Here is a 27,941-nt window from a genome sequence, read left to right as displayed (position 1 = left end):
GAGCAGGGGGGAAGCGTTTGCAGAGAGTGAGGGAGAGAGAGAATTCCAAGCAGCCTCCACGCTGTCAGAGCGGAGCCCAGACACAGGGCTTGATCCCACAAACCATGAGATCATGACCTGAACTGAAATCAAGAGTCAGACACTTAACAGACTGCACCACCCAGGGTGCCCCCAGGTTGACCAGTTTTAATGGAACTAAATGATTATACAACATTTTATATACATTCACAGAAAGACACCTTGCAACTCTTTGGGGAATTATAGAAAGCAAACAGTGGCAAGCACATCCTTGTGGTGAATCTTTTTGCAGTTGGAACCAGAGATTAGTATTTTGGTCTCTTCACTTCAACTCTGCAATGGAAGGAAAAAGGAGTTGGCATAAGATCAGTACTCTAACCAATTATTACAGTGCCCCAGAGGAAAAATGCTACTGCTCACCCATCGGCCTCCATCTTCTTCCTCTTCTCAATGATCTACAAAAAAGAACAGTTAACACACAACAGTTAGGCTGTGAGCCTAAGCTCACCTAAGACACAAGTCTGACCGCTCTCCTTTGCTCTCCAACCCCCTGCCTGTTCCTGCATCTGTGGGCCATTGTCTCCCTCAGATGAAGTCCACCTAAGAGGCAGTCTCACTTACTGCACTAATCTTCTTCCACTGGCGATCTAGTTCTGCTTTATCATTGGTTTCCTTGAAGCGCCTGGTCTTCCGCCCTTCAGACATCTTGATACCATACTGGAATGCAGCTCTGAGAACAATAAAGGACATTTGGGAGAAAGAAGGCATCAGAGGTTGCATAGCAGTAGCAAGGTGTTCCCAGATGGCCCTGTGACCAGAGAACCTGTTCTGGTGAAGGCTGGCCCATCATCATCCCTCTCCTCAATCTTTGGCCATATTTAGTACAACTCACTTGGGCAAAGCCTCCTTGTTGTTCATATACTCGCTGTATTCCTCCTGGGTATCAAAGTCCCAGCGGCCTAAGGGGCCTTTCTTATTACCCTGTTAGAGACACAGTGAGAACAGGGAAGTTAGAAATGTCAGTGGAAACAGAATTTTAGCCCTTAATAAAGCCAGGTTCTCCCACAATCTTGTTTCATCATTCATAAATCCCACCCTAATAAATGCTTACTATGTACCAGACATTATACTGAACACTTATTTAATTTCCTCAAACTCTATTAAAAAACAACCATATTCCTCCGAATTCTCTCGATGAGGAAACTGAAGCATAAGCAGTAAAATAAGTTGTCAAGGTCACAAAACTTGGCAGAGCCAGGGTTCAGCAATTCTCCAAGATGGAATTACACCATGCTCAACCACTGCAGTAAAAACAAGGAAAAACTAGTTGAAATTTCGCCACCATTAATGGTATTATTTGTTAAGGTATTTTTGTTTTTAAGACAGAAAAGAACATTTCAATCCTGCTAGAATAAAATTCAGTTATTTTTCTCAAGACTGAAGTTCCTTCCTACCCTTTCTCTTTATGCACTAAAGGCTTGCTTACTGCCTAGTACAGAAATCAAAGCCTGGCATTTTGTAGGAAATAAATCTATTTTGGGCATATCTCATTTGCTTCTGGACAGATACGTTAAAGGTTAAGCTTCTCATGACCTCACAATGCTGCTGTTCTTAGTGCTGCAGTGGAGGAAAAGTTAAGGCCCAGAAAACGAGACACAGATCTTTTGGGGGGGGGGGGCGGATACTGCTGAAGAGTAACTACCCCCAAATCCCCACCCATCCTTCCAACTCCACACCTGATCCATTTTGCTGTAATCCACCTCCTCATCACTATCCACAGCCATGTCATCCATCCTGGAGAGAAGCAACAGTTAAAGAGATGGTGCAGACCCATACTCCTATGCTTTATCCAGAAACCCACCCAACTAAGATGCCATAAGCCTAGAAATGACAACCACCACCCCCAGACCTCCCACCCAGAGCCTCAAAGAACAGTTCATCCAAATAAGTACCCGTGGGTCCAAGTTAATGAAATTTCCACCTCATCCCCCTCCCCACAACTTATTGTCCAATTATCCCAGCCTCCCTTCTTTAACAGTCTCACATACGTGGCTGGATAACACTCAGCATAACTGTTGGACATGCCAAAGAAGTCTCCCAGCTGCTTCTTGTCCTCTGGCTTCTTCAGCATACGCTATGTCAAAGAAAATAATTCTACCTATAGCAGAAAAGCTTCAAGAAGGAAGGGCCAAGGCCTAGAAGCCCCAACATGAAAACTTGTGAGGAGAAGGCTGTGAGCTTGTGTGAATCCTCTGAGAAATGGGAAAGGCATGGGGCACCTGGCTGGCTCAGTCAGAAGAGAATGTGACTCTTAATCTCAGGGTCGTTAAGCTCAAGCCCCACACTGGGTGTAGATTACTGAAATAAACTTAAAAAAAATAATAATACCTTAAAAAAAAAGAACAAATGTGGGGAAAAAAGGGGAAGTCACAATGACTGCAAAATTCTATCAAAATTCACCATAAGAGGTAAGAGGCAGGATGGGAGCCAGGGGTTGTGGGGAAACAGGGAGGTAGGTGGAATTGGAAAGAAACAGGACAACAGTTTTCTAGAATCCAACAACATAGTGAAATAAAGGATATGATTCAGTGCCTTCCCAGCCAGCAGATCCAGCAAACTTTTCATTGATCGATTTGATCAACTCCTTAGCAGATCCAGGTCCTGGGGGGGAAAGGGAACTCTATTCAGAATGTCAAACAAGGAACTTTCGACCTCTTTTCCACACACACTTCTAACCTGTTTTCATAAAACCATTTTTTAAGTAACAGAAAAAACTCTCTTTTAGTTAACATAATTTTAATCAAATTTCAACTAATAATGAGCTACTCTGGGTGAAATGGGGTTGTGTACAAAGAATACGGCCGATGAGACCTGCCTCACGTCTTTCAGAACCGCAAAGCTGGAGGAATTGTATCTAACAGAGCAAATATGCCTGCCATTGCCCAGGAAGAGGGAGGCAACTCCAGACTCCTCTTCTTTCTATTCCATGAAGCAAGATGTGGATCTTAATGAGAACCCAGACCAGAAGTCCCACAATCCCAACCGTTGCCAGCTCTGAACTCTAGGATAGACTCTCAGCCCAGGGCAAAGCAAGACCACCAGAGCTAATTCAAGATGTCTCAGATACAACCCACCTTTGTCAACGTCCATGGGCTGGAAAGAAAAGAGAAACTGAAGTGAGTATCACCGTGAGGGATTTACACTCATTCCTCCCCACTTGACTAATCCCTGAATCAACTCCCTACCCTACCTGGCTGGGCAGGCACAGAGATGGGCAGTTCTACCACTCCGTACCAGGGTCCTATCTCACCTCATCATCCACTTTCGGCTTCTCAAAGTAGCTGTGCCTCTTCTTCTCTTCCTCTCTCTCTCTGTCCCGCTCCCGCTCCCGATCTCGTTCTCGCTCCCGTTCTCTGTCACGGTCTCTGTCTCTCTCCCGATCACGCTCTCGTTCCCGGTATCTCTCCCGCTCCTTGTCCCGAGGAGTCTTGGTTGTGGATGGCACATAATCCCCAATGTCTTCAAATATACTAGAAAAACAGAGATCCCTAGCTGCCAAAGTCACACCACTTCCACTCTCCCTGGCCATTTCTCCAGATTCTCACACCAAGGCCTCCCCAAAATGCCAAAAACAAGAAACAAAGAGCTCCTTCCTCCCTCACATCAGGTGACGGTGCTACAATACATACTTCATGTCAGCTTCAGGGGGCTTCTTCTCTTCCATCTTCCCTAAGATATAAAGAGAGTAGTGAACAAAATATTCCTAAGTTGATTCCCACTTAGCCTAAACAGCTCTGAATGCCCATCTGTTTAGAAGGTGGGACAATAAAATCTCCCAATACTCTCCCCCATCAAGTCTCAAAGCTGACCACTGCTTTCTGGGTGAGCCAAGTTAATGCTCTATTGCTCTCATTTTTTGCTGCTCTCCAGGAGCCCCCCAATGTTCTAGACACAGAAGGCTCCAGCAGACCATGGTTCCACCCTCAAATGCCCCTCCAGAGTTAAGGTTTCTCTCCCTAACTCTCCAGGTTACCTTTATCCTTCTTCTTGAGCTTCTTATTGCGGGTACCCTGCCGCAGGTAGGAAAGGATCTGGGTGAGCTTGCTGATTACGATGTCATTTGTAGTCAGTGTTGTCTGGGCCTGAAAACCCCAAGTAGCAAGGATATTATCCCACAGAGCAAGAATCTCTTCACTTCATTCACTTAACAAACTAAAGGACAAATTATAACCAACTAGGTGAAAACAGACAAAGGTGTTACAGGAGATTCCAGGCAAACAGAATAGCATATACAAAGAGATCTGTGTCAAAAGTGAATCTAGCATGTTCAAGAGAGCTGGGATTCCCTGGAGAACAACAACAGGGAATCATGGTGAAAAGTGGCTCAGAAGGCCAAAAGGTGCAAGGGCAATTTCTCCATGAGAAATCACTGAAAGCTTCTCAATAGTGGTGAGGCAAAAATGTACATGTTGAAAAAGATCACACCAGCCATTTGTAAAAATCACTCCAGTGAATCTAAATTGAAATTTAGATTCAAGTGATTCTGTGGAAAGTGAAAAGTGGACAGGACTCAGTGATGGGTTAAATGTGGTGGATGAGACCCAGGGCAGAATCAAGGCTGGTTCCCAGGTTTAAGGCTCACGTAAGAGGCTCTCAAGTCACTTACCTCCATAGTGGGGCAATCTGCTTTGCTGCGGATAAGCGTGGTGGGGATATCTGTGTCTGCATACTCGTCATCCAGGTCTACCACATAGGCCATGCGGCCTGGCAGGAACAGCTCATTGCGTTCATATGCCTTGCTCCTAAACAGTGTGCGGTAAACATTGCGCCCTACAAAAACAGGACGAGCAGCAAGCATAGCCATTGAGAACCTTCTACAATTAACAGCTGCCATTTATCAAGTGCTTAACTCTGTGCCAGCCTCCACTCAAACTTCACAATAGCCCTATAAGATGTGCCTTACTATCTCCTTTTAACTGATAAAGATACAAAAGTTGAGAGTGAAATGATTTACCTAGAATCATATAGCTACCAAGCAACAGAATAAAGAAGGGGACCCAGGCAGTCTATCTCCAAAGCCTGAGCTCCTATCCAGTCTTTTACAAAGTCTTCTCAAGAGCACTATGTGCCTCACATTGTATTAGGCCCTGTGAGGAAGAAAGATGCTTAACATGATAGGTACGGTGCATAAACTACTTTTCTTTGCCCCAATAATCCCATGAGGTGAATTAGCCCCATTTTTGCAGACAAACAGGTAATGTGAAGTGAAGTCAGGTGCCTAATATCACATGCCTAGTGCAGTTTCATTACCAAGATTCAAACCCAGGTCTCAGACTGCAAATTCTGAGCTTTTAATCACCAACCATGCTACCTCCTTTAACACATAAGCTACGAGCTATTTCCCTTAATGCATAAACCACAATCTGAAACAGCTTCCAACATAATTGAGGAGACATTAATAACTTATACACATGAAATGACTAAGTCCACATCCAATTTCTAGTAGAGCATTTTATAAGAACTAGCTACTCTGGGGGCAAGATAGAGGAAAGCAGGTTGAGGGAAAGGAGAAGCATATCCTGCTCAGAGCATTAAGTCCCTACAATTCACCTAAAATGTATAACCTTTAGCGTAGAAATTCTGTACTCACCCAAACGTGTCTTAAATTCAATTTTGTTCTCAGGATCCTCATCTTTCCTAGAAAGATAAAAATAAGTTTTTTTGCTAAATGTGTTCCTACTTTTTTATCTTTTTTTTTTTTAATATTTATTTTTGAGAGAGAGACAGAGTGAAAGCAGGGGAGGGGCAGAGAAAGAGGGAGACACAGAATCCAAAGTGTTCCTACTTTAAGTCCCACTTTTCTAAACTCTCAAGCTCTCCACAATGTTTACTTACTTGGTTTCCTTCTGGGGCTTTTCCATAAGTTCTTCCTCTTCTTTCTCTTTGCTGGCAATCTCAGCTCGTACCTAGAGTTTAGACATTTATTCATATTACATACATTTACCTAACACCACTATACACCTTGCTGTACCAGGAACTAAGGACTCAATACTAAATAAGTCAATACAGTGCTTGCCCTAAGGGAGCTTACAGCAGAAGAGACAGCAAAATGTGGTAACTATGATAAGTGAAATAGAAGAGCTATGCAAAGGTACAGGAAGTAGGAGGTGAGGAATGGGGCTTAACCATACCTAGGTGATCACTTGAAGGATGAATAGTAATTACTCCTAAACAAGAGCCACCATTAGCCCTTCTACATGGTCTGGACTAACAGAAGTCTCCCTCCTTCACCTGGAAAGGCTTGTACAAGAGCATTCAGCACTCTAGAATTACTCTCCACCCACCCACCAAGGCTCACCTTTTGAAGCAGAGCAAAATCCAAGCCTTTCACCAAATGGGTGTGTTCCATGTCACCACCCAAGAATTTGGACTCCTGGATCAACTGTCTTCTTTTCTCTGCAGCTGATTTGTCCCTATATATGGAAAGAGAACCACATTAGAATAGTCTTTTATGTCTTCAAGTCCCTCTTGAAATGGCTCAGCTGAGGCTCCAAAGTGGGTAAAGTGTTAGGTAGAACTCACACTGTGATTGCAGGACTCTGGAATGCTTAGGGAATCACACCCTGGCTGCCATGGTACTCACGCCTCAGCAGTGGGGCCCACAGCCCTGTAGTTAGCTGTGGTACTGATTAGCTCAGTTTCCTCATAATCTTTGTTTACACCATCTCGCCGTTCCTTGGCACGGTCCCGGTACTTCTCTGCTAGTTCTCTCTCTCTCTCAATTTCTTGTTGACGAAGCTTGGCATAATAACTGTGACAAGAGAAAAGCAATGCGTAAAGCTCACCAGCTGTTATCCCAAGGTCAGCAGAATTGTTCCTGCCTGTTTCCTCCAACTCTCTGGTGAAAACTCATATATGTCCTGATAGAACTGCTGGCCACCTCTTGACAGTTCTCAAAATCAGAACTACAGCATCTTCCAGATCGCAGTGTTTCAATGCCACCTCAGGACATTCTGTCAATTCAGAATTCTTCAATGCCACCCAACTCTGTAGAGATTTTTCCATAGGGCAACTAGGAAGTTATCTAAATTTTTATCACCTTCCAAATTTCAACTGAAAGTCAGTCATTCCTTGCTGGTCCTCCCCCGAAAGAAAGCAACAGCAAAATACCAGGTCCAGAAGTTTTAGTATCATAGAAATGAATAATGATGATAATGATGATGATGGTGATAACAGTAGACAAGTATTACTGGGTGGTTATCATATGCCAGGCACTAGTGCTAAGTGCTTATATGCACTTATATCAGCTGCACTTATATCGCAGCTGATCCTCATGACAACCTGATAAAAAGTTGTGAAATCACTCTCTGTTCTACCCATGAGAATACTATTAGAAAGGTTAGGCAATATGCCCATGGCTATCCAGCTAGAAACTGGTAAAGATAAGATTAAAATACTGCAGGCTGACTCCAGAGTCCTAAATTGCCACTCTATCCCTCCTCTCCAGTGAAGCACAGAACCTCAAAATAATAAAGGAAAATGTTAATCTTTATGCTCCTACTACTACCTCCTACTCCTTTCCCCCAAATACTATCCAACACTTAAAGCCCAACACTCCTCCATCCTTCCTTCACCTTTTCTTTTTTCTCCTTCGTGCAGCGGGGTCTTCGTCCTCATTGTACTCCCTTGGCATCCTAGAAGACAAAGAAATTCAATGACAGCGTTAGAAAACATCACAACCACCTGAAGCACTATTAAAATCATATATTCCCCAATATCTACCCCAGTATCTGAGTGCATAGGGCTGGAATGGACCTCTGTCCATTTAAGCACCAGCAGCAACTCTAGTAGTACAAGTGGTATGTGGAACATTCTGAGTTCCTAAAGCACCCCAGTCTCCACTGGAGCTTCAATCTCCAGCAGGAGACAATCAGAATCACAGTCTTCAAAAATAACTAGACTTCCAGTTCCTAAGACATCTAATTTGGTAGATTTTCCATAGGAAGGAAATAAGAGACAGGCTGGAAGACCCCAGAACTTACTCATGGTGACGTGATTTAGAGGGTGGTGCAGATGTGGGTGCAGCCCTCGGGGTCATGAGAAGTTTCCTGAAGTCTTCATTGGTGAGTTTTGACCTAGAAGGCAAAGATTTTAAAAATGAGTACCTAGTAAAAACTGGAAAAGAAGTATGTAAAAAAAGATTAATTTTACTGGAAACCATGAAAATACAAACTAAGACAAAAACATGCCACTTTTAATGCATCACAGTGTTAACAATTAAAAAGTCTGATAAATCAAGTATGAGTGAGAATGTGGGAAGTAAACATTCTGCTGAAGGGAACATATATAAGTCAGTACAGCCAATATGAGGACAAGTTGGCAGTATCAAAATTTACATGTGTATCTCCTATGACCTAGCAACTCCATTCACCTATATTTAGCTTTGCTAATTACTGACATAGGTATATTAGAAGGCCTGTAAAAAAGGTTCAGTTTCGGATATGAAGATAATAAAAACTTGGAAACAACCTAAATGTATATTAACTAGAGACTAATTAAATCACGTTTCTCAAATGTGGGGTAGATAGCAACAATGGTATAAGAGATAATTTTAATTGGTACAATGATAAAGACTTACTCCTTGGCCAAACTTCAGTCGGGCTCTTTCTGGGCTTGCTGTGCCCAGTTTTAGCAAAGAATCCTGCTAAGTGTTCCCAAGGAAGACACTGTTCAAGACTATTGTCATAGTAAGGGCAGTTGGGTGGCTCAGTTGGTTAAGTGTCCAGCTTCAGCTCAGGTCATGATCTTGCAGTTCATGGGTTCGAACCCTGCATCAGGCTCTGTGTTGACAGCATGGAACCTGCCTCTCTCTCCCCTTCTCTCTGCCCAACGCCTGCTCTCAGGCATGCACTCTCTCTCTGATAAATAAATTAAAAAACTTAAAAAAAAAAAAAGAAAAAAAGACTACTGTCATAGGAATAAAAACTACTGCAATAGGGGAGAGGAACTGACACTCAACTCTGAATATACACTGGGACAACTGGAAACTTATAAAAAATTACTGGGGTGCCTGGGTGGCTCAGTTGGTGAAGCGGCCGACTTCGGCTCAGGTCATGATCTCGCAGCCCGTGAGTTCAAGCCCCGCGTCGGGCTCTGTGCTGACAGCTCGGAGCCCGGAGCCTGTTTCAGATTCTGTGTCTCCCTCTCTCTCTGCCCCTCCCCTGTTCATGCTCTGTCTCTCTCTGTCTCAAAAATAAATAAACATAAAAAAAAAAAATTACTAAAAGGAACTTTTAAGCATCAAGGGTAGAAAAAGGACCCTGACTGGACCTACTTCATTACTTAAGGGGATTCTCCATAAACTGGCTTAACAGCATTCTTTGATAAACAGGAGCCCAACAGTCCTAGTCAAAAACAGACCCTAGAGAAGCCTGATGAAAATCTGGTCAAGAAGGGAGTCCTTGTTACTGCCATGAAAATAATCTCCAAACAGTGCCTGTGTGGCTCAGTTGGTTAAGCTTCTGACTTTGGCTCAGGTCATGATCTTATGGTTCGTGAGTTCAAGCCCCACATCAGCTTTGTGCTGACAGTGCAGAGACTGCTTGGGATTCTCTCCCTCTCTCTCTGCCCCTCCCCTACTGGTGTTCTCTCTCCCTCTCCCTCCCTCTCTCCCTCCCTCCCTCCCTTCCTCTCTCTGTCTCTCTCTGAATAAACTTAAAAAAATATATAATAATCTCCAAGATATGGAGTGGGGAAAACCAAGTGGCAAAATGATATATATACACAACACCGTACCATTTAATTTTAAGACTTCAAATTATAGAGTAATAATATATTTTCCTCAGACATGCAAGTATGTATATAAATGTTAAAAAAAAAAAAGGAAAAAAAAGACAAGTAAAAAAGGAACAGTGGTTACCTCTAAGAAAGGGACTGGGGATGTTATTTACCCTTATTTCTACTTTAGTTTTCTACAAGAATCAACTTCTGTATCATATGCAATTAAACATTAACTTTAAAAACTAGCACCCTCCCGGCCAGAATTTCCTCTCTAATACTTTGATGCAATTGACCTGATCCAGCTAAAGTTCACAGAGATAAAGAAGCAAGTGGCACAATTTTTTGGACCATCCTTGCTGCAACTTAGAATTCTTTTCACTGTCACCACACCACTCTACTTGCCCCCTAGGTCATTCCCATAGTCCCATACTGAAACACTCACTGGTGGAAGGAGTGAGGATCGTCCACATCGTGGCCATCTGGAGCCAAGGGGTTGGAGAAAGGCTCACCTAAGAAAAATAATAGGCACTTAAATCTCTTTCGTGTCAGGCCCTGTGCAAAAGTTGGAATGTATCAGCGAACAATACAGATGTTTTCACGTCAAACTGCTCACAATATAGTGAGGAAGAACGGTAAGAACAAAGACAGTGACAATAGATCATAATTATGTGCCGAAGTGAGAAAATGCAAGGAGCTGTTGGTGCAGAGAGGGCCCCTAAACCAGCGCTGGAGGATCAGCAAAGACTTCCTGAAGATGACATCTAAGATACTGCGTGAAAGATAAATTGGCGCAATTCAAGATTAAGTGCTGGGGATAGGGGATAGTTCACAGATAAACCATCCGTTGTCACTTGGGGCAAGGACAAGGCTTAGAGACAACAGTCCGGAGATTCCCGGTTTCACTCGGGACCCAACGGCTTCGCCAGATTCCAGCGTCACACCCCGCCCTCTCTCCACCCCCCAGATTCCACACAGGGCTTAAGAACTGAGGCGAAAACAACACGCCAAGTGTCCCAAGTCCTGAAGGTAATAAAGAACAGATGACCCGAGCCTTACTGTCTCGCTCTGGCATTTCGACTGCGGTGTTTCAACGCCACCAATGACTAAAGCTCCAGCGACAACACAGCAGCGACAAGCTTTTTCCCACAATGCACCTCAGGAACAGCCCACAGTGCTTTGCGCTCCGCAACCTTTCCGCCACCGCCAGCTAGCCCAGAAATTGGACAAAAACCGGAACGTTTCCTTGGCAATGCTTTTAAGGCATTGGCTAAACTTTAGCCTTCCCCCCTGCGTCATCTAAATATCGCGGGAACTGGAGGGTCCGCGATTGGTCGGATTAGAGAACATGACCGGAAGTCCTAGGGCGGGGAGTTAAGCGCTAGCGGAGATGGCGGCGGCTGTAGCCAGTCGCGGGATTCGGGCAAAACTGGGCCTGCGTGAAATTCGCGTCCACTTGTGCCAGCGCTCGCCTGGCAGTCAGGGCGTCAGGTGAGGCGCAAGGTAGTGGGGCCGGTAAGCTTCGGGGTTCCCAGGTCATGACCTCTGTCTCCCGGCTGTCTGGGGAGGCCGGCGCGTAGATAGCACGCACAGCTCTCTCCCGCCCCCCCTCCCCCCACAGGGAATTTATCGAGAAACACTATGTGGAGCTGAAGAAGGCGAACCCTGACCTGCCAATCCTAATTCGCGAGTGTTCCGATGTGCAGCCCAAGCTCTGGGCCCGTTACGGTGAGCACGGGAAGCGGGCGGTCTAGGAGCTCGGCAGAACAATGGTTTGAAGAGACAAAGTCATCCAGGGGTCAAGCAGAAATCTGTAGGGAGACTGGAGCTCGGACTTCGTCCTTGCTTTTGAGGTTGTTTCAGATAAATTCACATTTGCACGGTTACAGGAAGTTTCCTGTCTCCAGTAGCATAGGTGTGGAGACGGGCCCGGTACTGCGTAAATTCCAAGAGCTGTTTTCGTAATTCAGAACGGGGTTCAGATGGGGAAGAAGAGATGCTAGTCAATTACCATCGATGTGGGTCCTTACACATTAGGTGCGGGCAGTGCTATGCTTGGTAGTGTGAGAATCTCAGTAACAAAAACTTAAGATGATTCTGTTGAGTAATTAATGCTAAGGTGTGTTGAGTGCTTTCTTGCCTAAATCTCATTTAATCTTCATTAATCATATGACGGGTGTTTGGTTTTTTTTCTCATTGTAGAGATGAGAAGGATGAATAAAAATTTTGATGCAGCAGGGTCACCTGGCTGGTTCAGTCAAAAGAGCATGTGACTCTTGATGTGGGGGTTGAGTTCAGGCCCAACATTGGGTGTGGAGCTTACCAAAAAAAAATTTTTTTATGGAACATAACTAAGGTTATGCAGCTAGGATACAACAGAGTTGAGCCTTTTACACATGTTCCCCCTTTTTAGGATGCACTTCTACCAGATTTTCATGGCTAGCTAGTTGTAATTCAGGTTGTTGTTATTCAGGTCTGAATATGTGTATCACCTCCTCAATAAGGAATTCCCTGGCAAGTTATGTAACAATGCCCTTAGCACCTTTTGCTCATATTCCCAATTTAAGTTTTCCATAATCTGAAAATTAAATTGCTTGACACATAGCAGGCACACAGTACCTATAAGACTTACTGAATAATGGTATTGTGGTCACAGTTTTTAACTACACCTTTGCCTAGGAATGACAGGAGAAAATAAAATCACACTTAAGGTAGACTGGTTCTAACAGTGGGTAACTGCAGTATGTATTAAAAACTGGGGAGGGAGCGCCTTGGTGGTTCAGTTGGTTAAGCATCTGACTTTGGCTCAGGTCATGATCTCACAGTTGGTGCGTTTGAGCCCCACTTGGGCTCTGTGCTGACAGCTCACAGCCTAGAGCCTGCTTCAGATTCTATGTCTCCCTCTATCTCTGCCCCTCTGCTGCTCGCACTGTGTCTCTCTCTCCCTCAAAATAAATAAACATTTTTTTTTAAATGGGGAGTAAAAAGTCAATAGACTAGAGGAGATGGATACAGATGAGTGTATTATACTAGGACTATGGGAGCCATAGACTTGGCACCTAGCCAAGGCTAGGCCCATGCAAACTGCTCAATAGTAAATACCTACCAGGCCCCTAAAAACTGCCCCGAAACACCTTCCTTCCCATTGTGGCCACCCAGAATCAGCCAAAATTCTAGTCAGACCTGTGCTTCCTAGAGGTGTTTGACACCCAATGGATAAATTCTAGGCATCCCAAATACATCTTGGTGATATCTCATTACTTTTCCTATTCTCACAAAACTGTAAGTTAAAGACAAAGACCTTTTATTAATATCTTAGTACCCCCTCAGTGCATATTGGATATTTAATTACTTCTCTGTCTCCTCAGCATTTGGCCAAGAGAAGAATGTCTCTTTGAATAACTTCAGTGCTGATCAAGTAACCAGAGCCATGGAGAATGTGCTAAGTGGCAAAGCCTGAAGGTGAAGCCTCCACTGATTGTTAAGAGCAACAGCCCCAAAGCTTGGACTATGCTGGACTGAGTAAAATGTGGGGAAAATGTGTTCTTCTGTTATTTATAAAGCTTGTGCTGAAAAATACCATCTCTGGATGCCCTTATTTTCCCCTCCACCCCTTATTGTGCAACCACTGGGACAAACCAGTTTAATGTAAAAATAAAACTTTATTCTGTCCCTTCAAAAACCACGAGCTGCTAATGGCCGGGGGGGGGGGGGGGGGGATGATTCCAGGCCCACATCAAGTCCCCTTTGGTCCTATATGGACAGTTCTGGGTCAAAGAAGAGCTGAGCTTTGAAAGTCTTGGCTTAGACACAGGAGCAGAGAGCAGGAGATACCATTACCGTTCTAAAACCTCAAAGGGGGATCCATAGGCAAGAAAGTTGGGGCAAGGGTAGGGTGGTGGTGATGAGTAGAATGACATCAAAAAGGTCACTGGTGAAGAGCTGTCTGCTGGAGAGCATGCACACGATCCTGGAGCTGGGCCTCCTCCTGGTGCCTTTCCAGGACCTGCAGCCCTGATTGCTGCAGAAAATCCTTAGCAGCCTAAGGGCAGGGTAGAACAGGATTTAATACCTGGGTCCCTGTGCCCTAACACTTGATTCCTACAGGCTTATGGGTTAATCCACCTCTATTTGGAAGAAAGCCTTCCCAAAAAGAGGCTGGAAGTTCCGACCTGGAGTCCATATAGGCTTGCCAGGCCCAGAGAATTGACTAGAGATAGGACTGGAAGGAAAGGGGCCATAGTGAGACTAGAGGCCTCAGAACAGGGGACCAGGGCCAAAACCCACCTCTGGCTGGTAGAGGAACAGCAATTGCAGCAGCTCTAAACTCTGGCCTACTACCTCAATGTCAGGGAAGGCCAGTGTACCAATCAAGCAGGAGAGCAAGGGCCCTGGCCACAGACGTTGGCAGTAAGCAGGACCCTTCTCTGCCACGTTGCACAGAACTGTGAGGACCTGCAGAAAGACATGTATACACAGTACCCACAAAGGATGAAAACTAAAGACTAAAGATCGCTAAAATATGGAGTGCTGACCACATGGCCAGGCACCATGCCAAGCACTTCTATGCATGTTTTGTAATCCCTACAGCTGCCCTCAGGTAGGACTGCTATTCCCAATTACACACGAGGAAACTAAAGTTCAAGATGATAAGCTGATTTGCCCAAGGTTAGTAACTAGTCGTTTAAGGATTCACATCTAGACTGGTCTGGCCCTGAAGCCATCCATACCACACCACCTGCCAGCTCTCAGGTAAGGGTACTTCTGAGTGCAAAGGCCTGCTCCCACTGTTTTTACTTTGGCACCAGATCCCATACTTAAGTGACCCCAATACCTACCAATATGCTCACCACGTTAGAAACTGGCAACAACTGCAAGAGGGGCTCAATCAGATCCATGGAGAGCAAGGAGGTACAGAAACTAGGACTGTTTGCTAGAAGGGAAAATGTCACAGTAGAGTCCCCAAACAGGGAAATGAAACCGCAACTGCCCCCCCCCCCCAATCCTACCCACCTTGGCCAAGTCAGTGAGTAAGTATGTCCAGTATCTAAAGGTCCTAGGCACATTATGACACATACCAGTGAGGTTGTTAAGGAACCAGAGGCCCTCAGGAAGTAGGCTGGGCTGTTTCTGAAGGAAGAACTGCAGAAGGATAAATAAGGCAGCCACAACACGCTCGTCTTCAAGCTGATTTTGCCCTCCCACAACCTCCATTGCTGCTTCTGTTAGTAAGTTGCTTAGACACCGAAGCACAGGACATGCCAGCTGCAAAGACAAGTTGGTCTGAGTATGGTCTAAGGAGGAAGGGGCTACCTGTGCACTGAAGGAAGAACAGAGTAGGAAGAAAGGTAGCCCAGACCTTGACCTGTTCTCTTCACCTACCAGCTCCAGTCCTGTATCCTCTGTTCTCTGGACAGCTCCAGCCATGTCCAATAGCAGCAACCCCAGAGTGGACAGACCCCCATGGGAGATAAGCAGGGTATTGTCGACCTGGCTGGGCAATAAGAATCAAATAGTCACTACTCAGTCAATCCTACCTTTAAGATGGCAAATGACCTAGGTTGTAGGCTTCCTGGGCTCCAAGTAAAGAGGACTGCAGAAGGAAGAAAACTCTCTGAAATTCCGGAAACCAAAGTTCAAAAACAAGAGTGTCCTAGAAGGGATCCCTAGGGAGACCTAGGGAAGGTCTGTGGGACTTCTGCAAAAGGCCTTTGTTACCTGCAGATGATATAGTGCAGACACCAAGCAAACTCCACAGCAACCCCAAGGTTCAGCTTTGGACCAGGTTGCAACAGTCGCAGGATGTGCTCAGGGAGAGTGGAGCCCAAGACGGAGCTGTCAGCAGAAGGAGAGCTGTGAGTGGGAACCACAGAAACCAAAATGCCAGTCATTCTTCCCAAACCCTAAGAGCAGGTGGGAAAGCATTCAAATCCAAAGCTCTTCCCAGCCAGACACCTTGAGCTAAAATGTGCAACAGCTTTGGAAACAAGACTCAATCACACCTCCAGGGGTTACAATACAAAGTGGGTCACACCTACCTGCACATCTGCAGACACAATTTTACTTACGGGATGATCATCTCTGGAGCTTCCTTAACTTGCAGAAGCTGGGATAAGGCATATCCTAGGGCTTCCAGCACAGTCAGATGGGGGGACTAGAAGCAGACAGAGTACAGAAGTACTAGAAGTAGACAGAGTACAGATCTGACTCTGGAAACCGCGTCATAAGGTTCCCTGTGACCTTCAACCCCTTAGCATAGGGCAGAGGCTGAAGCTGCCTAAACAAAGCAGGGGGACCATGTAGAGACAAGTGAGGGGAGTGCTGCCCAAGGAGGGAGACAGTAGATGGACGCTCACCTGGATGCAGGCAGCCAAGGCTGGAACAATGCCCTGTGGCAGGAGCTGCCTTCTCACAGCCTCACTCTCCACAATCAGGTTACCCAGTGTATACAGACAGAGCTCCTGAGAGTGGGACAACAAAAGCACTGGGCATAGCCTATCTCAGGCTAGGGTGGGGGTGGGAGTGCGGAGGATGGAACAGCGTTGTCTTCGAGGCTCTGGGCAAAAGGGAGTGGAAGATGATGGGCATATGTATGGCTATGGACATCAGGGGAAACAAGTTTTCTTCTTCCCCTATGTGCCAGGTCAAACTATACCCAAAAGCATAATTTTTAAATCCAAGCCAAGAACAAGGTAGGAAGGGACAAGGCTTACTATAAAGTCTGAGCTGTGACCGGAGAGGTAGGTGAGAAGGTAGGAAGTGGCTGGCAGGCAGGCCTCAGCCACCGCAGACTGTTCAGAATGAGAGAGCTCATGAAGGCACCGAGCGGCCTCAAGCTGCAACAGGGCTTGGTTGCTGGTCAGAAGCCCGACCAAGGTCCGCATGCTGCCCTCCAGCCTACATGAGTGAGCACCAGAGCCCTGCTCAGCCTGTGGCCCATCCCCTCCACACTCCTGTCCATCTCTTAGAGACCCAGCCCCCACTCACACCACCCACACTGACCAGATGAAGGTCTGCTGCGTCTCAGGGTGCTGCAAGCCTCGACGAAGGCTGACCAGAGCCCTCTCTCTCTCCTTTTCTTCTGTCCCCTGCTGTGCTAATCGTAGGAAATGCTGGATCTGGAGCACAGGGCATGGAGAGAAGAGATGGCAACATAAAGTTGCCAGAAAGCAAACATGAGTCCTACTCTGCCCACTTCACCTGTGAGCACTCCAATGTTGCACCATGCCTTGAACTTGTCACACTAATATAGCTAGCTTACTAATATAGCTAGTAAGTCTCAATCTTGCAGTAGGGTAGACAGAAGAGGGAATCACAACTGGGTTTAATACCAGCCCTGCCACTTCTCTACAAGAAACCTAAACCTCAGTTTTTCACCTGAAAAATGGGAATAACATCTTTCCTGCCTTCTTAAGGGGTTATTTCAAGGATAACATTTAAACCTTTCAGTCTGGCACAGCCTATCCCTCTAGCCATTCTCCCCGTGCAACCTATACTCCAACACCTAGCATAACATGACTTGTTTCTAATGCTTCCAAGCTTTTGCACAATCCATTTTTCTGCCTGGGATAGCCTCCCCAGGTCCTCCACTCCCTTCAGATTTCTATTCCGGTTACTGCCTCTGAGAAGTAAGGTCTTCCTGGCTTCCTTTTGCACATTTAGGGGTTTCTATTGTGCCTCATGTTTCCTTCATGACAGGTGGTTAGCACACCTGTCTCCTTCACTGGGTTATTGCAAGCACTTCAAAGAAAGGGATTCTCTTCATCTTTGTGTACCTCAGTACCCAGCACAGTATCTTGGCATAAAGTAAGCACACAATGAACCAATGAACCTAGGCACGAGTGCTTTGTGAACAACATATGTAAACATAGACAATATAAACAAAGGGGATGCCCAATGCTTGCTGAATGAATAAATCAGGTAAAACTAATCATTTCATTCACTTATTCACTAAATACTGACCATCTACTATATGCCTTGATAGTCTACAGACATGTGAGTTTTCAATGACAACAACTAAGATAGGGTGTAGGTTCTGAGGCACCTAGGTGGCTCAGTCAGCTAAGTGTCCAACTTTGGCTCAGGTCATGATCTTGCGGTTTGAGCGTTCAAGCCCCATATGAGGGTCTGTGCCAACAGCTCGGGGCCTGGAGCCTGCTTGAGATTCTGTCTCCTTCCCTCTCTCTCTGCCCCTCCCCTGCTCGCACTCTGTCTCTCTCTCAAAAATAAATAAACATTTGGGGTGCCTGGGTGGCGCAGTCGGTTAAGCGTCCGACTTCAGCCAGGTCACGATCTCGCGGTCCGTGAGTTCGAGCCCCGCGTCGGGCTCTGGGCTGATGGCTCAGAGCCTGGAGCATGTTTCCGATTCTGTGTCTCCCTCTCTCTCTGCCCCTCCCCCGTTCATGCTCTGTCTCTCTGTCCCAAAAATAAATAAACGTTGAAAAAAAAATTTTTTTTTAATAAATAAATAAACATTAAAAAACAAATAAATAAGTCTCGTTGGAAAAATGATAAACAAGCAATTAGGATCGATATTCTGCAAACAGGCTGTCAAGCCAATACTAAAAGAGACTCACTTTTAGATGCTGCAAATGCAAATGACTTGAGACAGGAAAGAGCCTAATACAGTCTTTCAAGAACTAAAAAGGGGTGTGGCACCTGGGTGGCTCAGTCAATTGAAGGATCGACTTATATTCAGGTCACGATCTCCCCGTGAGTTCCAGCCCCACATCAGGATCGCTTCTGTAAGGCTTCAGCCCAGACCCCACTTCAGAGCCTCTGTCCTGTCTCTGCCCCTCCCTGGCTTGCGTTCTCCCAAAAATAAGTAAAAAACAAAAAAACAAAAACAAAAAAACCTAAAAACGGGTAATTTGGGCTAAGATGAATAAACTGGTAAGGTTGGAGGGAGGCAAAGGTTAGACAGTGCTGGACATTATAGGTCACAGGAAGGATTTCGGTCTCTATGTGTTCTTAAAAGGCACATCTGTCTGATGTATGGAGAATGAATTTGAAGGCGGCAAGCACAGATACAGATGACCTGTTAGAAGGCTATTTTGAGTACACGGAGAAGAGGATGGCTTAACCACGATGGTGAAGCACGTTAAGGACGCCAAAGCTCCTTAAGATGTTCAAAACGACTAAGACTTGATGTATCGGTGTGGGGATGAGAGACCGAGTTGTCGAGGATGATTCACCGGTTTCTGGCTTGGCCCACTGGATGGATGGAGGTAGTGAAGGGACCGCGTCCAGATGTGGGGCGGACCTCAAAAGGAATTTGGCGCCAGCCGGTGTCGACCTCACCGTGCACCCTGTGGCCTCACCTCAGTTTCCCCAAGGATCATGGCCACACATCCCCCTTCGGCTTCCTCCGACGCGTCGTCTCTCAGCAGTCTCTTACTGATCAGCTGCTGTTCCCTCCGCGCCTTCCGCAGTGCTGGGGGCAAAGAAGCCGGCTGAACGTAGGGGGGGCATCTAGGACTCTGAACCCCGTCTCCAACCCGGGAGCCTCCTTATCCTATCTCGACCGCCATAGCCACCCCGCGCATCCTGCCGTCTCCCTTGCTCGCCAGCACCTGCCTCCCGCTCCCGTCGGCGGCACCGTAGCTCCTCTACCACGCAGCCCACCGGTCTGAGGCGACCCTGCCTTCCGCTCCACATGGTGGGCCTGGATAAAATTCGCCCAAAGCAGAAAGCCAGCAAAGCGCTCCACGAGCCTAAAAGATGGCACGCACCGCGCAACCGCAGCGCTTGCCGGAAAAGGAGGTGCGAGTGGGCGGAGCACGGCGCAAAGAGAAGGCGGGGAGGAGCTAGAAGGCGCGACCAGGCTGTGGAGCAGGGCGGGGACAGAGGCGGTAACGACCGATGGAGGGGCGGGGCGAAGGGAGAGTAGAATGGGGTGGGGCAGGGGCAGGGAGGGGCGGAGCGAAAGCTAGAGGCGGAGTAGGACCTCTGCAGCCAGGAGCTTACGCAAAGCCGAACAGCGCGGTTTTTCTCCTTCCCAGTTCTAGGAAAGAAACTCAGCCTCGACTTGGACTGACAGTGCCTCACCTTCCGCTCGGCAAATACCACCTCCCCATACCTAACACATCCTAGACGAACATTCAAAACTACCCCAACCTCTAGGAAGATTTCACCAATAACTCGGCTCTCACTGATGAACGCTGGATTCGCATTACTTTATTGAATTGTTCTCCATCATGAGTTATCCCCAGTACACACGTATAAAGAAAATGAGACAAATATAATTATTTCCCTGTTCTAAGTAAAAGTAATTCTTCTTTTTTTTTAATGTATATTTACTTTTGAGAGAGAGAGCGTGTTACGGAGAGGGGCAGAGAAAGAGAGAAAAGGAGACACAGAATCTGAAGGAGGCTCCAGGCTCTGAGCTGTCAGCACAGAGCTGGAGGTGGGGCTGGAGCCCATGGACTGTGAGATCATGACGTGAGCCCAAGTCCCACGCTTAACCGACTGACCCACCGAGGCGCCCCTAGTAATTCTTTTTTTTAATATTTAATTGTTTTTTTAATGTTTATTTATTTTTGAAAGAGACAGAAAGAGCGAAGGAAAGGCAGAGAAAGAGGGAGAGAGAGAATCCCAAGCAGGCTCTGCGCTATCAGCAGAGCCCCACCCACTCAGGGCTAGATCCCAGGAACCATGAGATCAAGACCTGAGCCGAAATCAAGAGTAGAATGCAACTGAGCCAGCCAGGCGCCTGGGGGGTTAAGTAATTCTTAAACCAAATTTTGAGTGCCATTAACTACCAGGCACTGGGGAAACACTGGTGAATTTAAAAACTGTGTTCCTTACCTCTGAAATCTGAACTGTGGCCAAGTAAGCCTTGCATGGTCTAATCCCTGCATACCTCTCCAGTTTTCAATGGAAGGGATCCTCAACTAATTCATCTCTCCTGGGATCTTCTCTTTGTTCCAAGCCCTTGCTTTCTTCCTTCTCCAGGCTTTTGCACAGGCTGTTACCCTCCCTAGAGCCCTGTCTCTGCTCCACAACCCCCAATAAGCACCCTTCCCTTAATTAACACCACCCTCAGGATCTCAATTACAGTGTCCCCTTCTCAGAACTACTGTATCTGCGTCCCTGTCATGAGAGCCTATAACAATGTATACTTCATAACCCTTTTCACAGCTGTCATTAAGTTACAGTGTAATCGTTTGATGTTGTCTCCTCTCTTTCAAAATTCCAAGAAAGTAGAGTGTTGGTAGCACTTAAAAATTTCTATTGGAGGCCTCCAATTTTTATTTTTATTTTATTTTACTTTTTTGATGGTTGGTAGATTCTTTTATTAACAATCAAAAAGCTTCACACTTACAATAGGAAAATAAGTGTTTTTCTATCGATTAGTTAAATGAAAACTATCCAGGACTTTGTATGATTTCTAATGTGTGCCAGGTTTGATGCGTACCTAAGAAGACAGGACATTAGCTTACCGAAATCATTAGGTATGACTGAAAATGAGAAACAGTAATTTATAAAACATTTACCTAATAGCTTTCCCTGGAGGCCTCTAATTTTTAGAAAGCTATTACTTTGGCAAATAAAAGAGCAAATCCAGGAAAGGGAACAGTTCTTCAAACCAACTTCCTTTGGTAGTCTAGTGGTTAAGATTTGGCACTTTCAAACCAACTTCCTTCCCCAGAATTTAATTTCATCTCTTGGAGTCAGTTGCCTTCAATCTCTTCCACAAATCACCTAGTTAAATATCTGCAGACCATCATCCTGCCCCCACATCTCTCCAGGTTCAACATCCATCCAGCTCCGGGACAACCATTTACTGAGCACCTGCTATGCACCATGCTCTGGCTGGAGGTAGGGTCTGGGTCTTATCTCCTTTGTCATGGGACAGGCTGCTTTTAACACCTACATATTTCTCCTGGTGGCGAAGGTAAGACAAGTCACCAGGCAAAATGTCTGCTCAGAGAGTTACAGCTGCCCACCCTGATTTTTTTTGCACTTATCTGCCCAACAAGACTGTCAATCCTGTAAACAACAGCCCCATGTCCTCTCTAATACAGTACTCACTGTTCCTTTCTCCACAGCTCCCACAAGTCCTTGGTTTCTCCCCTCTGAGTCCTCTTCTCTATGGACTGTAGCTCTGGGTCTGTGTTTGCCTCTTCCAGTTCCTGGAGTACTTGAGGGACTGTGTGATGACCATGTCTGCATCCCTGGGTTTTGTACCAGCCCTGACATTTGGTAGACAAATGATAGATATTTGTTGAATCAAGGTGTGAGTTGGTGATCTTTGCAAGCCATCATTGCCCCTCTTCATTTGCACCACAAAGTGCTTTCCCCAAAATGATGGGGTTTGCTAAGGAGCCAGGCTTCAGTGCCCTGAGTCTTCAGAATGCAGAGGCTTTGATGACCTTACATAACCATCAGGAGTACTCTAATAGATGTGGCTCTGTAGTCATAGACAGGTACTACCATTAGGTCCATTTTACAAAGCAGGAGCGCAGAAATCTGAGGCCCAGAAACTTGCCCAAATCTTACAACCTCAGTGGTAGAGCTGGGATTCCAAGCCTGGCTGTCTGACTGCAGAGTCAGTGTATTCAACACTGAGCTATACTCACATCTTGGTCCTCAAGGAAGCACCAGTGACCTGGCCTGGCTTTGGGGCATGGCTCAGGGTATAAGGGCATGATCAACAAGGCACACAGAGAGCAGTCTGGCCTGATGAAGCCTCCCTGTTTGGAATGAGGACAGATGTGAAGCCATTCCTGAAAAATAGGAGAAGTGAGAATTCAAACATTTTTTTTGTATAGCTCTTTCCCCAGAATCCAGAGGTGCAGAACTGTGAGGGCAGTTATAGAGGCATAGCCCCTACACCACCCTCTGGGACACTTGCTTTTTTTTCTTGGCAAAACAGGTAGGTTACTAATTAATCCTCATTCAACATTGGTCCAGCCTTTCCTTTCTAGGACACAGGAATTGTGTTGGGGGGAAGGGAGGGGAGAGCTAGGTGCAAGGGGGCAAACTGGGTTAGAAATGCCTTGTTTCTCAATTTCAGGATAAGAACATGGAAACTGTAAGAGGTGGAGCTACTTGGCCAATGTGTCTCTGTTAAACACTTCTTTCTACTTTTAAGAAAGCTATTACTTTCTTAATAAAGTTTTAAAAAGAACAAGTCAGCAGAAAAAAAAAAAGGAAGAGAGTTGTTCTTCAGACCTACTTCCTTCTCACGAACCTCATCCTATCCCTTGGAGTCAACAGATGAAATTTGCAATTCCTTCCACAAAATATCCAATTATATATCTGAGGATATTCAGGTGATTGGATTTGGGTGTGTTGGTAAGTTCATAGTAACCACCAAAACTAGAGAAAAGTTAAGCAAACTACCCCAGTTGAGTCATTGGGATAGAGGCAGAGGGAGGTAAGAGTCCTGGCCTGCGGCACTGGAGATCCTTCTTTCTCAATAACTATCAAACAAGCCTGGGGTGTCTGACTCATCAGGGCACTGCCTGGAGCATTGCACTCCAGATGCCCTACAATATCCTTCCTGCAAAAGTCCCTCTCCTGGCAAAATCCCTCATTGCAAAATTTCCCAGAACCGTAGTGCATAGAGCGGTTGGGTGGCAGAGAGGTGGGGAGTGACCAGGGTTCACAAAGGAAGTAACAGAGTGACACCCCAGGGTTACATAAACTCTCAGAGGCCGCCAAAGAGGACAGATAACGTGTGGGGAGCCTAGAAACCAGGGAGTGCCGCTGCACAAGGAAAGAAGCCAGAGCCCTTCCCTGAGCTTGCCAGGACAGAGTCTCCGAGCACCAATCGACCATGGTGAGTGTACGGTCTTGGGGACGAAAGGGAACAACTCGAAGAACCCCAGGGACTAGCTGGGGCCGCCCTGACCTCCGCTCTCTTCCCAGGTGCGCGCGCCCTGCTTGCTGCTGCTGCTGCTGCTGCTGCCAATGCTGTGCGTCTCTGAGACCACACCAGAACCCTGCGAAGTGGACGACGACGATGTCCGCTGCTTCTGCAACTTCACGGATCCTCAGCCCGACTGGTCCAGCGCCTTCCAGTGTATGGCTGCCGTCGAGGTGGAGATCCACGGCGGCGGCCGCAGCCTGGAACAATTTCTAAAGGGCGCAGACGCCGACCCGAAGCAGTATGCTGACATGGTCAAGGCTCTGCGCTTGCGGCGGCTCACAGTGGGCTCTGCACAGGTTCCTGCTGTGCTGCTGGTCGCCTTCCTGCGTGCGCTCTCATATTCCCGCCTCAAAGAACTGACGCTCCAGAACCTGGAGGTAACCGGCGCGATGCCGCCGCTTCTTCTGGAAGCCACTGGGCCTGCGCTCTCCACCCTCAGTCTCCGGAACGTGTCGTGGGCAACCGGAGGTGCCTGGCTCGCGGAACTGCAGCAGTGGCTCAAGCCGGGCCTCAAAGTACTGAATATTGCGCAAGCACACTCGCTTGCTTTTCCCTGCTCCCAACTCCGCACCTTTCCGGCCCTCACCACCTTAGATTTATCCGACAATCCCGGACTGGGCGAGGACGGACTGACTGCAGCTCTTTGTCCGCACAAATTCCCGGCCCTTCGGGCTCTGGCTTTACGCAACGCGGGGATGGAGACGCCCAACGGCGTGTGCGTGGCCATGGCGGCGGCGGGTGTGCAACCCCACAGCCTAGACCTCAGCCACAACTCGCTGCGCGCCACCGCCCCAGGCGCTCCTGGATGTGTCTGGCCCAGCACACTGAACTCTCTCAACTTGTCGTTCGCTGGGCTGGAGCAGGTGCCTAAGGGACTGCCGGCCAAGCTCAGCGTGCTAGATCTTAGGTGCAACAGGCTGAACAGAGTGCCGGGGCTAGAAGAGCTGCCCAAGGTGAGTAACCTGACACTGGACGGGAATCCCTTTATGGACCCTGAAGCCCCCAAATACCAAGAAGACCCGATGAACTCTGGCGTGGTCCAAGCCTGTGCGCGTTCGGCCTTGGCTGTGGGGATGTCCGGAACCCTCGCGGTGCTTCAAAGGGCGGGGGGCTTCGCCTAAAGCCCAGGAGAGACTAATGAATTGGCTCAGATTGCCCTGGCTGCTGGGAAGCCTCGTCAGAACGTCTTAATCAACCAACCCTCTGCCCCATGTTCATTAAAACCTGAAACAACGATTCATGCCATTTACTCAACAGATGTGTGTACTGGGTGTTGTGATGTGCTAGGCACAGAGCTGGATATATTTAGACTTTCTTCATCCTAAGAATAGAACTTCAAGGGTGCAAGGGGAAGGGAATATTGCCTGTCTAGGCTGTGTGTGAGAAACAGAGGTTTCGGTGCAATCCAGCTTTCTGAAGAGATTACTGGCACCTGAGTTAAAGGATATCTGAGTGAGAAACGTGCCTAGCAAGTTACAGCACGTTTCCTCTGTGGTGCACTTTCCAAGAGCCAGCTTCTCCCCCTGTCAATGGCAATAAAACCGGAGCCACTTACTTATTCTCTCTCTCTTTATCTCTCCCACCCTCCCGGGAGAAGGGACAGCTATGCCACCTGTCCTACATAAGCTCTGGGTTTCATAATTCCAGGGTTTCTCTTCTGCTGTGTAAAGCCCCTTGGCACACACAGGTATTTTGGCTTCCACTGTGTCATTGGGGAATTTGGGCACAGAGGACTGTTGCAAGATGCTGTCATTAAACATTCTGTGTCTGAACCAGAGATCTGATCATTATGTTAGTAAATGTGTGTATAATTGTTTCTGGCTGTTTTTTTGTTTTTTGTTTTTTTGTTTTTTTTTTTTGCTGGCTGGATCTTTGAATTGCAAATAGGATAACAGCTTAGACCCTTCACAGCCTCTTAGACCTTTCACAGGGCAATTAACCACATGTGCCCTCCAAACCACATTATTTCAGAGACCCAGGGCATCGACCAAGACATATTGTTCCTTCTAGGAGTCTCTTCTGTACATCGAGGAGGCAGCCACATCCATCAGAGAGCTATACACTTGCCTCACAGAGGAGCTGGGAGAAGGAAGGGAGGGGGATATAAATAACCACAACCCACTGATCTGCTTCCCTCTAGTATCTAGAGCCACACAGGTAGGGATGAAGGATGCAAAGTAACATTGGTGGGAGAGTTACACAGGTTACCAGACCACAGATGCAGAGAATCATGGGGACAGATAAATAAACCTCCCCCCCCCACCCCCAGTCAGGAGGCCCCCTGGAGTGTCCCCAAGGGACTTCATCCAGCCTCTTGGAACATTTCTTGTCTCAGAGAACTAACCACTTGAAGCAACTCCTTTCATTTGAATAGCTTTGAGAACTCTTCATCAAAATTATGGAGCCCCTGCTCAACCTCAGGCCCCATTAGGATCCTGGTATACAAAGATGAATCCAAAACATCCATGTCCTCAGGGAGTTCTCAATCCAATAAGGGAGATGTACACAGAAAAGATAGTTATGATTCAGTGAGTGGGAGGGATCAACTATATGAGGGAAGGGTGGTTCTGTGGAAGGCTGTACAGAAAAGGAGACATTTAACCCAGCTCTTGAGAGGTGTTTCCTCAGGAAGGACATTCCCAGGCAAAAATGGCACTTCAAAAGGCTCAGAAACCTGAAAGTATAATGGCCAGATCTGGGAATTATAACTGATTACGTAGGGCTGGAGATCATGGTGATGGAAGCTGGAGACATTCATCCATTCAAGTGCTAATTATGTGCCAGGCACAATGCTAAACCCTGTGGATACAGCAGAAATCATAAAGAAGTTCTGGTTCTTACGGAGTCCAGATTCTAGTTGGATGGTGGGGGTGAGGGGAAGACAATAAACATATAATATATCAAAGTAAGATAAGTGCTGTGAAGAGAAAGAGGAGAGAGCATTGAGGATTGATATGTTATATGGGATTGTTAGGAAGGCCTCTCTGGTAAGGGATAGTTGAACAAACTCATGAGTGAATTGGGAAAGTGAGCTTAAGGATAGCTTCCGGAATGGCATTTCAGGTAGAGACAATGGCAAGCACAAAGATCCTGAGGGCTTTGGAATGTTATAGGAAACAGCAAGGAGGCCAATGTGGGGGAAGCAGGATGAGCAGGGGTGGAAGGGAAGAACAGTAAGAGAAAACATTACAGAACAGCAGGGCCAGATTATGTAGGGCCTTGTAAAGCCATGTTACTCAAAATATCATCTGAGGCAAGATAAATTTTAAGAAAGTCCAGAATGAATGTTTAGAAACTTTAATAAAATTTCACATTGCAGCAACGTTTCAATTGTATTTTATAAAAGTATCATCCACAATGGATTGCAACTTTAAAAAAGAAACTTGGTCCCTTGCCAAAGGGAGTTGGAGAAGCACCGGAAATATAGAACATAGTAAGAACTTTAGCTTTTGCTCTAATTAAGCTTAGGAGCCATCTCTCTCCTCTGGGCAGAAGAGAGATAATATAACTAAAAGCCTGTCAGGAAGGGACATAGAGGTAATCCTGCAGGGTGTGAGGAGTTATTAATGGGTTTTTAGTGGACAGTTAATGGAAGCAGGCATGTGTTTGAAAAAGCCCACAGGTGACCACGTGGAGGATGGATTAGCAGATTCTAAGGGAGCACTGAGGAGGTTTTTGAACGAGTCCAGGTGAGAAAGAGTGAGGACCTGACCGGGACAGCAGTAGACATGGGGATGTGGGGGAAGGATGGCTCCAGGAGCTCTGAAAGAAACAGAACTGATGGGTCCCAGGATGCCTGAATGTGAGTGAAGATGGGATGACTCAGATTTCCGGTTTAGGTGATGTAGGGTTTCTCAAGGGGATGGAAATTTGAAAGAAAAAGAAGATTGGGGGAAGGGCACTTCAGAGCTTGAAGTGCTTTAGGGAACTCCCTGTGGAGAAATCCAGTAGCTAGTAGGTTTTTGGGGTTTAGGTCTGACAAGATGAGTTTGGACTGGATGCAAGAATTGAGGAGCAATGCACTGCAGAAGTGCTAGCCATGTGCTATCACTGTGAAGTGATAGCCATGGAAAAGCTCCCTGAGCCCTGGAGGGGATAGAGCAAGAAGGGAGACTGCTGGGAAGGGAAACTCCGAAAACATCAGTCAACATTTTAGGAAGCAGGAAGGGGGGGGGGGCCTTAAAGGAGACAGAGATGTAAGAAGAGAATTCTGAACTTTTCAGGTGGGGGCACAGGGACAGAGTGGTCAGCAGTCTCCTAGCTTCCTTCC

General features: G+C 46.6%; 4 protein-coding genes and 1 long non-coding RNA gene across 17 annotated transcripts; 3 read left to right on the top strand and 2 right to left on the bottom strand.

Annotated features, from left to right (window-relative positions):
* Positions 1-149: 149 nt before the first annotated feature.
* On the bottom strand, positions 150-10,994 carry IK (IK cytokine). The gene is made up of 20 exons (XM_006927662.5): positions 10,855-10,994; positions 10,241-10,307; positions 8,061-8,153; positions 7,653-7,712; positions 6,662-6,829; positions 6,377-6,491; positions 5,914-5,984; positions 5,669-5,715; positions 4,685-4,848; positions 4,052-4,160; positions 3,708-3,747; positions 3,329-3,548; positions 3,153-3,171; positions 2,601-2,679; positions 2,067-2,147; positions 1,755-1,812; positions 911-999; positions 640-748; positions 439-473; positions 150-351 (listed from the first exon to the last, which is right to left on the bottom strand). Exons 1-20 carry the CDS (start codon positions 10,868-10,870, stop codon positions 324-326), a joined length of 1,668 nt encoding a protein of 555 aa, XP_006927724.1. The 5' UTR covers positions 10,871-10,994; the 3' UTR covers positions 150-323.
* Positions 10,239-23,788, bottom strand: TMCO6 (transmembrane and coiled-coil domains 6). 13 transcript variants are annotated; one of them, XM_019833205.3, is made up of 14 exons: positions 23,654-23,788; positions 21,829-22,523; positions 19,116-19,228; positions 16,798-16,913; positions 16,509-16,692; positions 16,152-16,256; positions 15,864-15,949; positions 15,514-15,630; positions 15,178-15,289; positions 14,874-15,060; positions 14,634-14,728; positions 14,083-14,250; positions 10,855-13,837; positions 10,239-10,307 (listed from the first exon to the last, which is right to left on the bottom strand). In XM_019833205.3, the coding sequence occupies exons 3-13, from the start codon at positions 19,134-19,136 to the stop codon at positions 13,724-13,726; spliced, it is 1,305 nt and encodes a 434-aa protein (XP_019688764.2). In that variant the 5' UTR covers positions 19,137-19,228; positions 21,829-22,523; positions 23,654-23,788; the 3' UTR covers positions 10,239-10,307; positions 10,855-13,723. The 13 variants fall into 13 exon arrangements, with proteins under 13 accessions (XP_019688764.2, XP_019688757.2, XP_019688752.2 ...); XM_019833198.3 differs by lacking the exon at positions 19,116-19,228 and having other exon boundaries at positions 21,829-21,989; positions 22,377-22,523; XM_019833193.3 differs by lacking the exon at positions 19,116-19,228.
* Positions 11,048-13,374, top strand: NDUFA2 (NADH:ubiquinone oxidoreductase subunit A2). Its single transcript, XM_003980842.6, has 3 exons — positions 11,048-11,286; positions 11,417-11,523; positions 13,164-13,374. Exons 1-3 carry the CDS (start codon positions 11,186-11,188, stop codon positions 13,253-13,255), a joined length of 300 nt encoding a protein of 99 aa, XP_003980891.1. The 5' UTR covers positions 11,048-11,185; the 3' UTR covers positions 13,256-13,374.
* Positions 19,522-20,080, top strand: LOC123386130. Its single transcript, XR_006599763.1, has 2 exons — positions 19,522-19,646; positions 19,797-20,080. It is a non-coding gene; the product is annotated as an uncharacterized LOC123386130 (long non-coding RNA).
* CD14 (CD14 molecule) lies at positions 23,337-25,487 on the top strand. Its single transcript, XM_003980841.5, has 2 exons — positions 23,337-23,581; positions 23,671-25,487. The coding sequence occupies exons 1-2, from the start codon at positions 23,579-23,581 to the stop codon at positions 24,790-24,792; spliced, it is 1,125 nt and encodes a 374-aa protein (XP_003980890.2). The 5' UTR covers positions 23,337-23,578; the 3' UTR covers positions 24,793-25,487.
* Positions 25,488-27,941: the final 2,454 nt, after the last annotated feature.

Source organism: Felis catus, chromosome A1 (genome assembly GCF_018350175.1).
Source record: "Felis catus isolate Fca126 chromosome A1, F.catus_Fca126_mat1.0, whole genome shotgun sequence".
In the NCBI taxonomy this organism is placed as follows: Eukaryota; Metazoa; Chordata; class Mammalia; order Carnivora; family Felidae; genus Felis; species Felis catus.
This window is presented reverse-complemented; position numbering and strand designations above follow the sequence as displayed.